The sequence below is a fragment of the Lolium perenne genome, chromosome 1 (assembly GCF_019359855.2).
Source record: "Lolium perenne isolate Kyuss_39 chromosome 1, Kyuss_2.0, whole genome shotgun sequence".
Classification (NCBI taxonomy): domain Eukaryota; kingdom Viridiplantae; phylum Streptophyta; class Magnoliopsida; order Poales; family Poaceae; genus Lolium; species Lolium perenne.
Genome location: NC_067244.2, coordinates 264366993 through 264382066, shown reverse-complemented (window position 1 = coordinate 264382066; position 15074 = coordinate 264366993). Strand labels below are relative to the sequence as shown.

Sequence of the window (15074 nt, the reverse complement as noted above, 5' to 3'; positions counted from 1 at the left end):
CCGTGGGAGGGGCGCCACACAAAAGGGTTAGATTGGTGAAATAGTTTCGCCGGAGGGTCATTCTGTGCTTTTCTTTCGCTTTTGGGTTATTTTTGTGTAAATCGCCTCAGTCAGACTCCTCTTCACCCCGACCGGCCCCACCCCACCGTCACTGACACCACGCCCCACCGCAGACCAGGCCCACACTCCAGTGACCATCAACCCTGCCGCCGCCAGCCGCCCGTGCCCCAGGTGGGCCTCCCACGTACACCGAACAGAACAAAAAAGATAGAATACAAAAAAAAGATTAAATAAATAAAAGGGAAACAGGCACATCACCGCAGGCCGTAGCGCAACGCTGCTTCTCTTCTCCTCTCCTCCATCTCATCTCTCACGCGACGACACTCCGCTCCGATCACTCTCCAGCTCACGCCCACCGCCCTAGATCCGATCCGGCCGCCGCCGCCGCCGCTCCGATCGGATCCCGAAGGTGAGTCGAGATCGAGCGAGCTCCATTGCTCGGGATCCTCCGGCGCCGATTCTGAATCTGAGCCCTGTGCCTGCCTGCTGCTTCCAGTTCCAGGGCTGTCTTCGGGTTGGCTCATGGTTCACGATGGCGCCGTGAAGGAGCAGCAGGTGAGCGCGTCTAGCCCGCCGGCGGAGGTGGTGCCGGTGCCGGTGGAGGAGCACTCGTCGGAGTCGGCGGCGTTGGCGGCAGCGGGAGCAGCGGGGGCGGAGGAGGCGGCTGGGCCGTCGAGGCCGGGGAGCGACAAGCGGCTCGGCGTGCGGCACCCCGTCAAGTACCACCGGTTCAGGGCGCGGGGGAAGGCGATGGGGCCCGGAGGGGCGCAACCGCCGGTGGAGGTGGTGGTGGAGGGCGAGGGCGCTGGCGAGGTCGAGGAGGAGGCCTCGTCGCCCGAGCGGGAGGCGCTTGCCGGCTTCGTCGAGGTCGAGTCGGTCGAGATGGAGGTGGAGGAGGGGGGCGACATGGAGGTGTCACCTGCCGCGGCTGTGGCCGTGGTGGAGTCGCAGTCCGCTGAGGAGGAGGAGGAGGAGGTGCTGTCGCCGGCGCTGGTTGAGGAGGGGGTGAATCTGGGCGCTGCGGCAGTAGGTGCTGCTGCTGCGGCTGCCGTGCCGGCTCTGGAGGTGCCCAGGGACCAGGACCAGGAGAAGGAGAGGAAGGAGAAGGAGAGGCAGAGGGAGAGGGAGAGGGCCGACGAGGTCGGCTACATGAGCGGCGGATGCAAGAGGTAAATACTTGCTTCTATGTTTCCTACTTTGCACTTTGTAGCTTACGGATGATCCATCGTGTTGGCGCGCGAAACCGTTGGTTTATTTGATTCAAATAGCCTACTACCATGTATATCTTGTGTTCTAGTACGTTTAGTGCGTGGCGGTGCGATAGAGCTGAAAACATAATTGCGTGACGTATGTGTGTGTGACGTCGAATGTAGCTTTCTGCGAGTCATTGCTGGCTTGGTGGTTACTATGTGGGATTTGTGAAGCTGTGTCTGGTTTCCACTCAGCTAACTCTACCGTTTTTTTGCTTCACCATGGCTCTTCAGTCGTACTGCGTTTCCTGCCCATAATTTGGCAGGTTTGGTTGGGCCGCAAAGCAAACAAACCCTAGATTTTGCGAGCCAAAGGGTCATTGAAGTTCACGTGCTGTATCTCGCTTGCCCCATGCAATATGACAAATAATATTCGTTACTGAAAATCCATGGTCCACTAAATACTGGTAAACGACAATTTAGATTCGGTAGCAAGGGCAGCGGGGATAGCTTGGGAATACATTCAGTAAGAGTGGAAGTAGCTTAGAAATGCATCTGCACTGCCCTCGTGCGCCTAGAGTATTATAGTAGTCTCCCTATTTAGAATTATCTATAGTTCCAGAATTATGGCGGCGGACCAGGACATCAACTTTATGGAACCCATGTAAATTCAAAACCTCAGCTGTAATTGGCAGGCAGTACTATCCTGTGAACCCGTTGCATAGTATGCACGCATGCCGCTATTAGAGAGTAGTGGATGACCACTTTTAGAAAAGGAGTAATGGACATCATAATTGTGCTGAAAAGCATAATGCTGTATCTACAAAGGCGGTTGCTCATTGTAGCAATGCCATATTTTGAATAAGGAAACATGGAAACTTTAGAGCAGAATGCTACAAACGGAAGCGTGATACCCTATTGTAAAAGCTGTTTATCAAGTGAGAATGATTCTACTCTATGAAACCACTCTTTGGTGATGCAAATAGTGAAACTTCAGAAAAATGTTTCAATTGGATTTTGGCAAGTTATTCTCCAAAAAAAAAAACATTTAATATGGGGAAAGGATGTCTTGACAAGGAACATTTGATTTTGATAGAACATTTCTTCATCATCAGATCTTCAAGGTGTTTGTGCATTATCTGGATAGAATATCAACATATCATTATCATTAAGTGGGTCAACTACTCAACTAAGTATTGTTTTCTTCAACCAAACCAACGTAGATTAGAATCATTTTGTGGGATCAGCAATGCACATTCCTTTTTTTAGTAACGTGGCTAGTCATCACTTTGTGACATGTTGCTCCCATTTTCACATCCACCGCCCTCTCTTGTGACATCAAGCCATCCCACATGAGTGATGAGCAGCTTATATGGTTTGGTTGCTGGAACTGCGAATTGGCTGTTTAATTTCATGACCAAAAGTAGATATGAAGCAACTCAGGGTTCAGGAATAGTTTACTGTTTTGTCGTATGATTGTACTTTATATAACGTAGAACAATTTAACCTTCACAAATATTGAGCTAATTGTATAACAGTTGCAGTTATCTTGTCAATTTGAGTAACCTTGTAAGAAACTAAGAATGGTTCTGATGATAAATTTCTCTTTGAGCAACTTAGTGATAGGCCTAGTTCATCTTCTTAAAAATTGTGTATCTGTTAAACATACTCTGATTTAGTAGTAAAATTTTCAGGTACTGATCTTGTTATTTTAAGGCTATTATTTGAATACTCTTTTGGATAGTTTGTGGAAAAGGAAATGGTGTTTCTGCTATTCAAGTGGTTGATAGCATTTTACACCCAATATTTAGAGCTTCTAGTTCAAATATATGCATCTAATTTTGATGGACATATACCATTTTTTTTCTTAATTCGATTCGACAGTCATTCTCGATAAGCACATCCGATATCAGGGTTTCTGCAATCTATTTAACTTTCCTCATACATGAAGTTAGTCTTCCAAATTATAACAACATGAATTTTGATTTGTGACTTGTTTGCAGTGATGATGGAAGTTTGAGTTGTGGATATTCAAGTTTTAGAGGAAAAAGGGCAAGCATGGAAGACTTCTTTGACATAAAATCATCTAAAATTGATGATAAAAAAATAAATCTCTTCGGAATATTTGATGGTCGGCGATTCTTTCTTGTAGATTACTTATCTTTTATCAATGGTTCTCTCTCTAAACAATTTGTTTTCCTGCAGGTCATGGGGGTTCACGTGCTGCTGAGTATTTGAAGGAGCACTTGTTTGAGAACCTCATGAAACATCCGGAATTCATGACAGATACAAAATTAGCAATAAGTATGATTCTCTTTCCAAAAAAGCATCACGTTCAATTTTTTAATGCCATCTCCAAGATTCACTAGATCTTTCTTGTGGTGGACTATCTAATTTATTTTTTTCACTCATAGGTGAAACATATAAAAAAACTGATTCAGAATTCTTGGATTCTGAAGTCAACACTCATAGAGATGATGGGTCAACTGCATCGACAGCAGTTTTGGTTGGGAATCATCTTTACGTGGCAAATGTTGGTGACTCTCGGGCTGTAATATCGAAGTCAGGCAAAGGTGATTCTTTCTCTATGGGAATTATGTTGTTCATTGGTTAGTATTGGATGCAGCTAGATTTGTTAGCCTGTGCACAGCAGGGCCTAACATGGTAATTTGACAATGTTAATTGGATGCAGGACAATTTCTTTTCATTTGAGTTCAGTTATGGTGTTGATGTCATCTATTATTTAACGTTGATGACTCCTCCTGTCATCTGGAGTTTAAATATGCTATGAGTACAATTACTAGTTACTGTTAAATGTTAATTAATCTATATAATTTCCATCAAATTAGGATAAAGTTTTTTTCCCATTTCTGTGAGAATCTATAACACATGTCATTTATTTATTTTTACTTGTGAGCTCGTGCTTACACATCATCATCTTTTATTAGCATAGATCGTGCCCTGCACTCTGCTATACTTGGATGATAGAAGACATGTATCACTACTTTCCCTTAGTTACTGAGTATATATTTGTGATGGTCAATTGGCAATGGTTCTAATAATTTGCTAAGCATGCTACAGTGGAAAACACTAACATATATGGTATGAAACATGTTTGCCAACTTTCCACCAGTGATATAACTGTACAAATAAAATAGCATCATCCAGCCTCTAGCATGCTATTTTATTCAGCAAAAGAAGCTATGTTTGAATTCAGTTCAACTGTCCTGATCATTTTTTTTTCTGCAAAAAGTGTTGCACATTTCTTATCAACATGACTTTTTTGATTGCCTTAATTTTTTTAGTTCTCTGGATTAAGTTAGTTGTTGGACATGTACCAACTTGAATATGCATAGCATAAGATGAAGTGCTTGATATCTAGCCTACTCTGGGGGGAGGTGTTCTGGGAGTTGCTAAATAACTTTCTTGGTCTCATCGTAATTTGCGTCCGAGAGAGCTTCCGTGATACATATTATTCAATCTGTTCCATTGTCCAAGGCACATGCTTAGTTCTTCACACATGCTGACTGTAAATGTTAATAATCTAGAATTCCAGAAGCATATGCTTTGCTAAATTGTTGGAAAATATTGCCTTTTCTTATTCACAGCTATTGCACTCTCTGACGATCACAAGCCGAACAGAAGCGATGAGAGGAAACGAATTGAGAGTGCTGGTGGGATTGTTATGTGGGCTGGTAAGTTACACTTCCATCACACAAAGCACCACTTGACTAAATTACGTATTTTTGTTGTTCAGCTTTGAACACAAGTTACTGTAGTTTGTCTCTTCCTTGTTTAGCAAAAAGAACATGTGCATGGGCGGTGTGGGGCTTGAAAATCTGATAGTGGCAAATGTGCTTTTGCAGGAACATGGAGGGTCGGTGGTGTACTTGCAATGTCTCGGGCATTTGGCAACCGCTTGCTCAAGCAATTTGTTGTTGCAGAACCGGAGATTCAGGTAACTTGTGCTTGTATGCTTGTGTTTGATTCTAGTCCCCCAAAAAACATAGATTGGTGTTTCACTGCTTATATGTCAAACTGGCATTCTATTATTGCTCAAGATTTTATTATTTTGTCAGGAGCAAGAAATAGATGATGAAGCAGACTTTCTGATTTTGGCTAGCGATGGGCTGTGGGATGTGGTTCCAAATGAGGTTAGTTTGCTATTATACATTAATAACTTGTCTAGAGGTGCAGATATATATGCCTTATTCAGTTCACAAGGTCTACCAGAGTAGAACAAACTCTGATCATATTATGTAGGGGCTTTGCATGTAAAAGACGTAGGCAGACTTTCGTGCCACTTATACTAAATGTGGCTTCAAGATTCATATCGCATGTAACTGTCGAAAATCTCATCGTGTTCTCTTGTCAGGACGCTGTCTCACTCGTGAAGATGGAGGAGGATCCTGAGGCAGCAGCCCGGAAGCTGACGGAGACCGCTTTTGGCCGTGGGAGTGGCGACAACATCACCTGCGTCGTCGTGAAGTTCCAGCATGACAGGACGGGCAGCGACTCCCCCTCGCCTTCGGGTGACAAGAGCTGATTGTCGTATTTGCTGTCTGTTATACATGTTGTGGGCTGGCAAGGGCCCCTTATCTGTAGATCTACAGGGCCCCAATCAGTATGTATCAGAAATGTAGCATGGTCATTATACATTCATAGCATATGATTTCCGAAATTCGTTGGTGAATACAAACTGCTTATCAGACTGGGATAGTTTTAACTTTCTACTGGAGACAAGTGCCGGTCCAAGGAAATTGTGAAAAGTAGTGCCATGGATGACGAAGGTTTGGAAAGGCGGCGGTGGTGCTCCTAGCCTTCCCTGGGTGCTGGCCGCTGAGGGATGAGATATCGCTGATACTACCATTTGTGTCTGTCAGTGTCACTACGTTACATCGTCCAACCTAGAGGGTGCCAGCTTAGTTTTTAACTGGATCCAAAATGTACGGCCATAACAGATCCATGGCGATGGCCTGGACGGACGATGTCTTCATCACAGGTTCTTGCTCCTCTGCAGATGATGCATTGGGCAGCTCAATGAACTGTGTACATTCTAGTAAGACTGAAACTTTTTGTGCCCAGACGAGATTGAAACCACCTTTGGCCAAGGCAGCGGCACACTAGCCTTCGCGAGGCAGCATCCGCTGGAGATGATATCGATATCTTCCATTCCACCAACGTCCATCGTGTGAGGATCATACGGTCAGTATCTTGCTCAGTAAGCCATTGGTTGATTTAGTACAGTGTCACCGCTAACACTGTTCATAGCATGATAAAGAACATACGAACGACAACTTGGTAATCATTCCAATCCGCTACAGTGTTATGTTTAGTGAAAAATTCAGACATCTATCCCATAGACATCTAACAGTCATTGACAGTGGCTTCCGTTCTCTGCATATGTTACTCTTCTGTCTGTCAGTCTTGCATTACAGTTTATAAGTAGGCATCTGAAACTAAATTCTTGGTTTCTGCCTCCTGTGTGTGCATCAATTTGGTGATAGCTAGTGTGACCGTTGGCTCCATATGACTCCCCTAACACAGATGGAATTGATCCAGGTAAAAGTGTTCATCTCATTTTCTGTCCCAGTGCAAATAAGTATAAAATTAATGATTTCTGTAGATAAATAATTGGCTATGACAATACTACAGACTCAAGCGCTAATGCCTGCATTAAGGACTGCTACATTTTGACATGAGTCGACCTGATTTCCATCAAGAGCGGCTGGGATGAGTGTGGCATCGCTTTCAGGCGTCCTAGATCAGGCACATTATCTGGCTAACCCCGTGTATTCCTTTATCAAGACCAACTCAGGAAGGGGAGGATTCATCCCAACATCACCGTTTCTGATGTGATCTTGTACGGTCTGAGGATCGCCGGTGATGTTGGAGGCCACCTTACCCACCTCGGTACGTTGGTACAACAAGAGTTCACTTCCCTTATTGTCGACAATGTGGTGATAAAGAATACATGGGGTTAAAACTGATAAGGGGTATCAGGAACTCAGTTTTCAGTCACATCTGCACGTCAAGCTCTATGGCAGTGCTTCTGTTGGGCCAAGGAAATGTCGAGCTGTCAGTATAGGCGCACTTGTTGTGCAACCAATGCCATGCACAGAGCTGACTAGAACGTCTGGGACAAACATATGTGCAATTTGGCTCTGAACTCTTATACTCCTCTTGTATTGATTAACCGGAGAATGCAACTGAAGAAGATGTAGGATCGTCCTAAACCCTGTTGTAACTATCTGGTAATTTTAAACCTTTGGTAGGCAGGAATACCCTGTCTTCATGGAGAGCACCACTGCAGTTAAAATTGCCTAGCTAACAGCATACTCTCTGCAGATAACCAAAACCATCGCACCACTCTCACTAGAAATCAAATTTATCTGATCCCGGGTAATACTCACCAATAGTCATTACACGAGCACTTCCCGTCGACGAAATGGTGAAACCTTGCACCATCCCGGAGGATGATCTGCCGGTCACACAGGGCAGAGACATGCTTCGCCACCTCATGACAGTCATTGCACATCCTGGTGTTCTTGATCACCCTGATGGGCATCCGGCTCGTGTCGGAGCGGATCAGGCCGTAGGTGATGGCGAGCTTCTCGGTGTGGCAGAGCAGCAGCTTCTCCTTCTCCTCCTCTGGGACGTCGTACGCGATGCAGCTCCTGTCCGGTGAGTACCCCGCCGCCTTGATCCGGGATACCAGACGGCTCATCTCTTCGTATATCTCTGAGGTCTCCGGGTGCGGGCTGCCGTCAACCTCGAAGACATGGATACCCTGCTCGACCTGTATCCAGCTCCATCCTGGTCTGGTGTTCACTCCCCTGGCTTTCATCGCGTACTTGAGGCTCTCGGCTTCGTCGTACATCTGCTGATGCTCATACAAGCTCATCATCATCAGGTAGTTGGCCGAGTTGTACGGCTCCAGTCTGAACAAATTCCTGGCGGCCTCCTCTGCCAGGTCAAGGTTGCCATGGATGGAGCAGCCCGTGAGAATTGCGCCCCACGAGCTCGCCCCTGGGTCGACCGGCGACTTCTCGAGGAAGGCCATCGCCTCGTCCAGGTACCCGGTCCTCGCCAGCAGGTCGACCATGCAGGCGTAGTTCTCGGCCGTCGGCGTCACGCCATACTTTGTCTCCATGCCGTCAAAGTACTCCCACGCTTCGGCGATCAGGCCCATGGATCTGCAGGCGGTGAGCAGCGCGGTGAAGGTGATGCTGTCCGGCTTCAGCCCTGACCTCCACAGGTCGTGAAACAGCGCTATCGCCTCGTGAGCTTGCCCGTGGACGGCCAGCCCGGTGAGCATCGCGTTGCAGCACACCAGGTTCTTGCTCTGGATCCTCCCGAACACCCTCTTGGCGCTCGTCAGGCTCCCTGCCTTGGAGTACATGTCGACCAGCGCCGTTCCGACAACCGTCTCGCCGGCGTAGGCTCTGCGCAGCGCGAAGCAGTGCAACTCCTTGCCCTTCTTTAGGAGGGCGAGCCCAGCGCAGGCCCGGAGCAGGACCAGCGTGGTGACCAGGCTGGGCTGGACGCCGTCGCTCTGCATCTCCGCGAAGAGGGAGATGGCGTCGTCGTACTCCCCGTTCTGGCAGCTCCCGGAGATGAGGGATGTCCAGGAGACCGCGTTCGGGGTGAGGCCCGCAGCCTTGATCTGCCGGAGCAGCAGCATCGCCTGCGAGCTCAGCCCGTTCATGGCGTAGCCGGTGATCAGCCCGTTCCAGGTGGTCACGTTCGGGTCTAGCCGATTCCTCTTCATTGTTCCCACGAGCTCCAGAGCTCTGTCGAACTCGCCGGCGTTGGCGTAGCCCGCGACGAGCGAGTTCCAGGTGGCCAGGTTCCGGTGCTCCAAACCGTCGAACACCCTCTGGGCGCAGTCGAGGCGGCCGCACTTGGCGTACATGTCCACGAGCGCGGTTCCCGTGTACGCGTCCGGCACGAGATCGTGGCGCAGGAAGAAGCCGTGGACCTCCGTGCCGTGGACGAGCGCCCCCGCGTTGGCCACGGACTTGAGGAGGCTGGACACGGTGGTGGCGTCCGGCGACAGGCCCTGCTCCAGCATCCGCCGCACGACGGCGAGCGCCTCCCGGTCGCGCCCGTGCCGCGCGCAGCCGGAGAGCACGGTGTTCCAGGTGGCGAGGGTGGGGTCCGCGGTCCCCGTCCTCGCCATGCGCTCCGCGAGCTCCATGGCGTCGTCGACCAGCCCGAGCCGGACGCAGCACGCGATCACCGCGTTCCACGCGACGGCGCTGTCTATGTTGGACCGGAGAAGGACTGTGGTAGCGGCGGCCACGTCGGCGCCCTCGGCGTACATGCCGGCGAGGAACCCGGGCACGAGCGGGTGCGCGTCGACGAGGCCGGCCTTGAGCGCGTGCGCGTGCACGGCGCGCCCCTCCCGCCGGCGCGGGTCCCCGGCTGCGGCGCGGCCGCACGCGTGGAGCACCCGCGCGCACGCGTACCCGTCGGCGGCCACCCCGCGCGCCTGCATCTCCCGGAAGGCCGCGATCGCGCCGCCCCAGTCCCCCGCCTCCGCCAGCATCGCCACCTGCTTGTTCCACAGCACGGCGTCCTTGGCGTCCGCGTCGCCCTCGGCCAGCAGGCGGCGGCTGGAGGCGGCGCGGCCCAGGCGCGCCAGGAGGTCCGCGAGCGCGCACGCCACGTGGGGCTCCCGCGTCGCGTGGCCCGCCCGGACGGCCAGCGAGTGCAGCTGCGGCGCGAGCCTCCGCGCCGCGAGGAGGTCGGTGTTCGATGACGGATGGGGTGCCGAGTCGTCCTCGCCTTGGAGGAGGTCGCCGCATTGGCGCAGCAGGGAGACGAGGAACCGCGCATCCCGGAAGGAGGAGGAGCCGTCGCCGGCACGTAGCGCCGCGGAGAGGGGCGACTCGGCTCGGAGCTGGGACGGCGAGGGGGCGCGCGAGGATCTGGCGTTGTGGTGGCGGTGGTGGTGGGGAGAGGGGAGCGGCGGGAGGGAGATGGCTTGCGCCATTGGAGCTGGAGGAGGAACGGCGCGGGTAAGGAAGAAAAAGGAAAATCGTTGCGGATAATGGAAAAAGGACAGTGACGGGGTACTGGGTGAGCCGATTGCGATTCGATTTCGAACTTAGTCCTGGCGTTGACATGGGCCGGGCTGCAGAACGCCCAACTAAATAATGATGGGCCTTCTTCTTGTACACAGAGTTCTTTTTTTTTTCTTGCATAAAACTTGAAGAAAGATTTGAAATTTAATTGAAAGGTCGACTGGGATATTTAGAAAAGTGTATAACAAATGGATGTGCTGCACATATTACTCATCATGATCCTAGAAAACATGATCTCAACTAATTTGGAAAATATGTTATTCAATTTACATGACTTGTCACATTCTTCTTCGGTCATCTAATTTTGAGAACTTCCCCGCTATTTTATTAGGAACTCTGCCGCATATGTGAAGGAGATGAAGGAGGGATAACACGATGAACATATATGTCTATCTTTTTCTTTGTCCGCATATGTCCACAAAGAAAAACTCTGCCTTCGGTCATCTCTTTCAACCAATGAACCGAGAATACTATGGTTTCTCCTTCTCAAATCCTTGCATTGCTTCTCATATTTAACCAAATCCAGTACAATGTCAACATCTTTCTCATTTCTTATATTAATCTCGTCCAGCCTCTTGATTTCTCTCATTCGTTCTGGCTTATCCTCGGTTATCCTGTCACAACGACGTCACAATTTCGATAGATCTAGCCAACCAAGAGGAAAATTGCATAGTTTCTTCTAAAGGGCCTTCGAGTGTTCCCAGTTTTCCTTCACTATATCGTCGTTGTGCTTAAACCACACCGCATCCGCGTTCATTATGGAGTAGGCAAGCATTCCATTCTTAATAGCTGATCGACCAAATATAGTAACCCCATATATTGCCAGCACATTTGATCTTTCTTTTGGTCATTCCCTTCCTAAAAGGACCCTCCATCATCGCGTCAGATTAACAAATGCATACGCATAGTGGCGGAGCTATGTGCAACTGGTGGGGTGTCGGGGGAGGGGGGCCTATGCCCCCCTCCCCTTCCCTCAAACCAAGTTTTTGTGTGTGCCTAAAACCGCTTGAAATTTAGCAGCTTTTGATTAAAATATCCTATATAGTATGCGAGTATATCTAACAAGTTCCTTATTCTGTTAAAAAAAACAAGTTCCTTATTCAATGAGCAAATAGGCCACTACAACTAAGAGAGTAAAATTTTGTACTTACGAATCAATGAAACGAGAATACTATGGTTTCTCCTTCTCAAATTCTTGCATTGCTTCTCATATTTCATCAAATCCAGTACAATGTCAACATCTTGCTCATTTCTGATATTAGCCTTGTCCAGACTCTCAATGACTCTCTTCAATTCTGGCTCATCATCGGTTATCTTGTCCCAACGACACCACAATATTGACAGATCTTGCCAACCAAGAGTCAAATTGCACATTTTCTTTGGAAAGACCATCAAGTGTCCCAGTTTTCCTTCACTAAATCCCCGATGGGCTTAAACCTCATTGCATCCACGATCATTATGGAGTACGCAAGCATTATGTTCTTAACAGCTGGCCGTGTCAATAGAGGAACCCCATACATCGCAAGGATATTTGATCTTTTTTGCCCCTTCCCTTCCTAAAAGGGTTGGCTCTCCATCATCGCCTAAGATTAACAAATGCATGCACATAGTGCAGAGCTATGTGCAACTGGTGGGGTGGGGGGGGGGGGCAGAGCCCCCCTCCCCTCAGCCCAAGTTTATTTTGTGACTAAAACCGCTTCAGATTTAGCAACACTTTTGATTAAAATAGCCTATGTAGTATGAGAGTATATCTAAGTTCCTTATTCAACGAATAAACACACTATTGTAACTAAGAGAGCAAATTCTCTTACATGCTATGAGTGCACCGAGAATAAACACACTATTGTAACTAAGAGAGTAAGTTCCTTGTCAAGCCTCTCAATTGTTCTCTTCCATTCTGGCTCATCCTCGGTTACCTCGTCCCAACGACACCATAATATGGATAGATCTCGCCAACTAAGAGGCAAGTTGCACAATTCCATTGGAAGGACCGCCAAGTGTTCCTAGTTTTTCTTCGTTAGATCCCCGATGGGCTTAAACTGCACCGCCTCCGTGATCATTATGGAGTTGGCAGGGAGTGTTCTTAAGTACTAGCCTGGAAAATGTAGTAACCCCATACACCACAAGGACATTTGCTCTTTATTTCCCCCTTCCATTCCTAAAAGGGCCGCCTCTCTATCATCGCCTGAGATTAACAAATGCATACACACAATGGTGGAGCTATGTGCAGTTGTTGTTGTTGTTGGTGGTGGTGGTGGTGTGTGTGTGGGGGGGCTGCCCCCTCCCCAGCGCAAGTTTTTTATTGGCCTAAAACGGCTTCAGGTTTAGCAACTTTTGATAAAAATATCCTATATTTGGCCCTTTTTCCTCCAAGTAGTGGCCCAATGGTTATGTATACATTACTTTTGAAACATCTAGAGATCCATCACTTGATTTTCATGGTTACAACTACCCACCGTGCATTGATCGGAGCTGCATACATATTCAAATGATTACATGTGTTTTTTCTCAAAAAAGCAATGAGGATGCATACATATTCACATAAAGAAGAAATATTTAATTAGCTCGCAGGATGTGAACATATACATCCACCATGAGGTGCATTGAGAAGGTGAGACTGGTGTCCTAAGAAACACCCAATACCGGCAGCACCTCACCACCCCACACTCCAAAACATCAGGCCCTTCCCGGGCAGCCTTGACGACATCTTCAAGAAGATCATGATGATGTGGCCCTGCCGCCGCCTGGTCCAGTGGCCCGAACCTACGGTTTTCAGTGCCACCTGAGAAGAGGAAGACACGATACATGCCATGACCCTGGCCCCAAGGAGGAAGTGGCACCCCCGACAAAAAATCGAAATACCAAAATGCATTAGTCATCGACCAAAGCACGCTAGCATGCATGTCGACCACGGTATGTATGTCGGAACTAAATGCAGGCGGCGGGGCGAAACTCGCCTTTTCACCTAGTGCATACTTACCCGTTTGTGATGACCCAGCGTACCACTGCATGGTGTAGTACACAAGTCGTTGACATAACACAAGTGAAACACCGTTCCACTCATATTACATCTCTCAGAGTGGTACACCAGAAACATATGCGAGTCCAAGGTATGTCTATAGAAGTACACAAGAACTGTTTACATAAGATCAACATAGCCTCCTACTTTACAGTGAGGTAAAACTTCAAATAAAGCTCCAGAAGAACGACTCGTAGTCTATCTTATTGCTAACTCCAGTTTAAGAGCTACTAGGCTTGCTATAGAATTCTAGCTACTTAGGTGCTAGGATTAGGGAAAGGTTCCCTTCTATTACTAGTCTAGGTTTCCATTGTAGCTGATGCAGAAGTTGACTCCATTGACTCATTTGATTGGATTCTTCATCTTGTTGCAGTTGACTCCTTTGTCTTCGAGTTCCACGGAAGTTTCTCCTTTGGTGCCTTGATCTAAGAAGGGGGTTCAAACGAGATAGAATGAGTACGAGCGTACTCAGCAAGTTCATATTAGGAAATAGGTGTATCATGCACTAGCTACAGCCATAGACCAGAAAGTCATAGGCCAATGCAAGTTTTCATAAACATTTCTTCAAAAGGTTTATTTTATTCTGAAAACTATGCCCGTCAGTCTTCACAGGTTGACTAGAACTTCGTGGAGTTCCTTTCTGCCGCGTTCGCGATTCCCTTCCGAACGAGGAGTGGCGATCTGATTCAGTATCCTCTGCAGAGGTGCGTTACTTTTCCCATAAGAGACCTTATCCTTGTTGCCAACCGGGCTCGAGATTCCATCCACACTTCCTTTGGTGTGAGGCCAGGTGTAAGATCCAAGCCCACACCGCCTTCTCCACGACTGCAAACCCACCCTTTTGTCCAACCGTATACCTCCAGTAGACTTCCCCCGATAATACGGCTTTACTCATGGTGTACTCCGGACAATCCTTCATAGATCGTAGAGCCATCATCACTAATGGATGGGGATTTAAAAGGCTATCCCAACCTACGGCAGTGCCTCCAACACCCCGCCGGCTCTACCAATCCGTTGGCGTGCAGAAGGGAAAAGATACGGCTGGCTTCCCCAGAGCCATTATAGATCTCATGGTCAACGCGGTTTGTACGGCGCTAGAATCACTGGACGGCATTGGTAATTAATCCTAGGGTGATATAACCCATGCAATGGAACCTCCACCATATCAACACATACCATGGTTCCATTGCCCACCACATAGTCATATTCATAATTGTAAAATAATACTTTGCTTTTCAATGCATGAGTGATATGTATAGTACTTTGCATATAGTTTGATACAAATAACCAAATGACATGAGCAAGCGATGAACTTGCTTTCTTGACTGCAAGATTATGCAGGCAAAAGCTTCGATACGTGAGAACTCCAAATTCTGAAATACCATCATTGTCCGGTAAGGACAATGTTTAAAGAACTGGCAAAAATGCTATAATGCATAGTATGAGATGCAATCGTCCCGAGCGTAATCTAACCTCGATGATTTAGGATGTATGAGTTGTAAAGATTTCTTTAGGGTTGGTTGCACTTTTAGAATGGTTCTCAAACAAGGTTCTTATTAGGGTTTGGTTATATTAGCATCATAATCAAGTGATATATGACATCATAACAATCATACATATAAAGAATATTGGTGGAATAATATGTAAAGAACATTTGTCCATTTTTAAGTTCTACAGAACATGGTTGATGATTACTTATATTATACTTCAAAAGAA

At 47.8% G+C, this 15074-nt stretch overlaps 2 protein-coding genes and 1 pseudogene across 4 annotated transcripts; 2 read left to right on the top strand and 1 right to left on the bottom strand.

Moving 5' to 3' along the window:
- Nucleotides 1–311: 311 nt before the first annotated feature.
- On the top strand, nt 312–5983 carry LOC127327824 (probable protein phosphatase 2C 52). Of its 3 annotated transcripts, none has more exons than XM_051354623.2 (9): nt 312–469; nt 557–1229; nt 3254–3381; nt 3456–3554; nt 3665–3823; nt 4859–4945; nt 5117–5208; nt 5330–5404; nt 5626–5983. In XM_051354623.2, the coding sequence occupies exons 2-9, from the start codon at nt 583–585 to the stop codon at nt 5794–5796; spliced, it is 1458 nt and encodes a 485-aa protein (XP_051210583.1). In that variant the 5' UTR covers nt 312–469; nt 557–582; the 3' UTR covers nt 5797–5983. The 3 variants fall into 3 exon arrangements, with proteins under 3 accessions (XP_051210583.1, XP_051210584.1, XP_071681126.1); XM_071825025.1 differs by having other exon boundaries at nt 319–469; nt 563–1229; XM_051354624.2 differs by having other exon boundaries at nt 318–1229.
- Nucleotides 5984–6215: 232 nt separating this feature from the next.
- On the top strand, nt 6216–7422 carry LOC139834994 (uncharacterized; annotated as a pseudogene).
- A 204-nt stretch (nt 7423–7626) lies between these two features.
- Nucleotides 7627–10314, bottom strand: LOC127327823 (pentatricopeptide repeat-containing protein At4g01030, mitochondrial). The gene has a single exon (XM_051354622.2). The coding sequence runs from the start codon at nt 10246–10248 to the stop codon at nt 7660–7662; it is 2589 nt and encodes an 862-aa protein (XP_051210582.1). The 5' UTR covers nt 10249–10314; the 3' UTR covers nt 7627–7659.
- Between the last annotated feature and the right edge of the window lie 4760 nt (nt 10315–15074).

What these genes read in the sequence shown, in the direction of transcription:
- LOC127327824 (XM_051354623.2), top strand. Translation starts at nt 583, where the DNA reads ATGGTTCACGATGGCGCCGTGAAGGAGCAGCAGGTGAGCGCGTCTAGC. An exon ending in TGGGATTGTTATGTGGGCTG is followed by an intron (nt 4,946 to 5,116) that starts GTAAGTTACACT and finishes GTGCTTTTGCAG; the next exon opens with GAACATGGAGGGTCGGTGGT. An exon ending in GGGATGTGGTTCCAAATGAG is followed by an intron (nt 5,405 to 5,625) that starts GTTAGTTTGCTA and finishes TTCTCTTGTCAG; the next exon opens with GACGCTGTCTCACTCGTGAA.
- LOC127327823 (XM_051354622.2), bottom strand. Translation starts at nt 10,248, where the DNA reads ATGGCGCAAGCCATCTCCCTCCCGCCGCTCCCCTCTCCCCACCACCAC.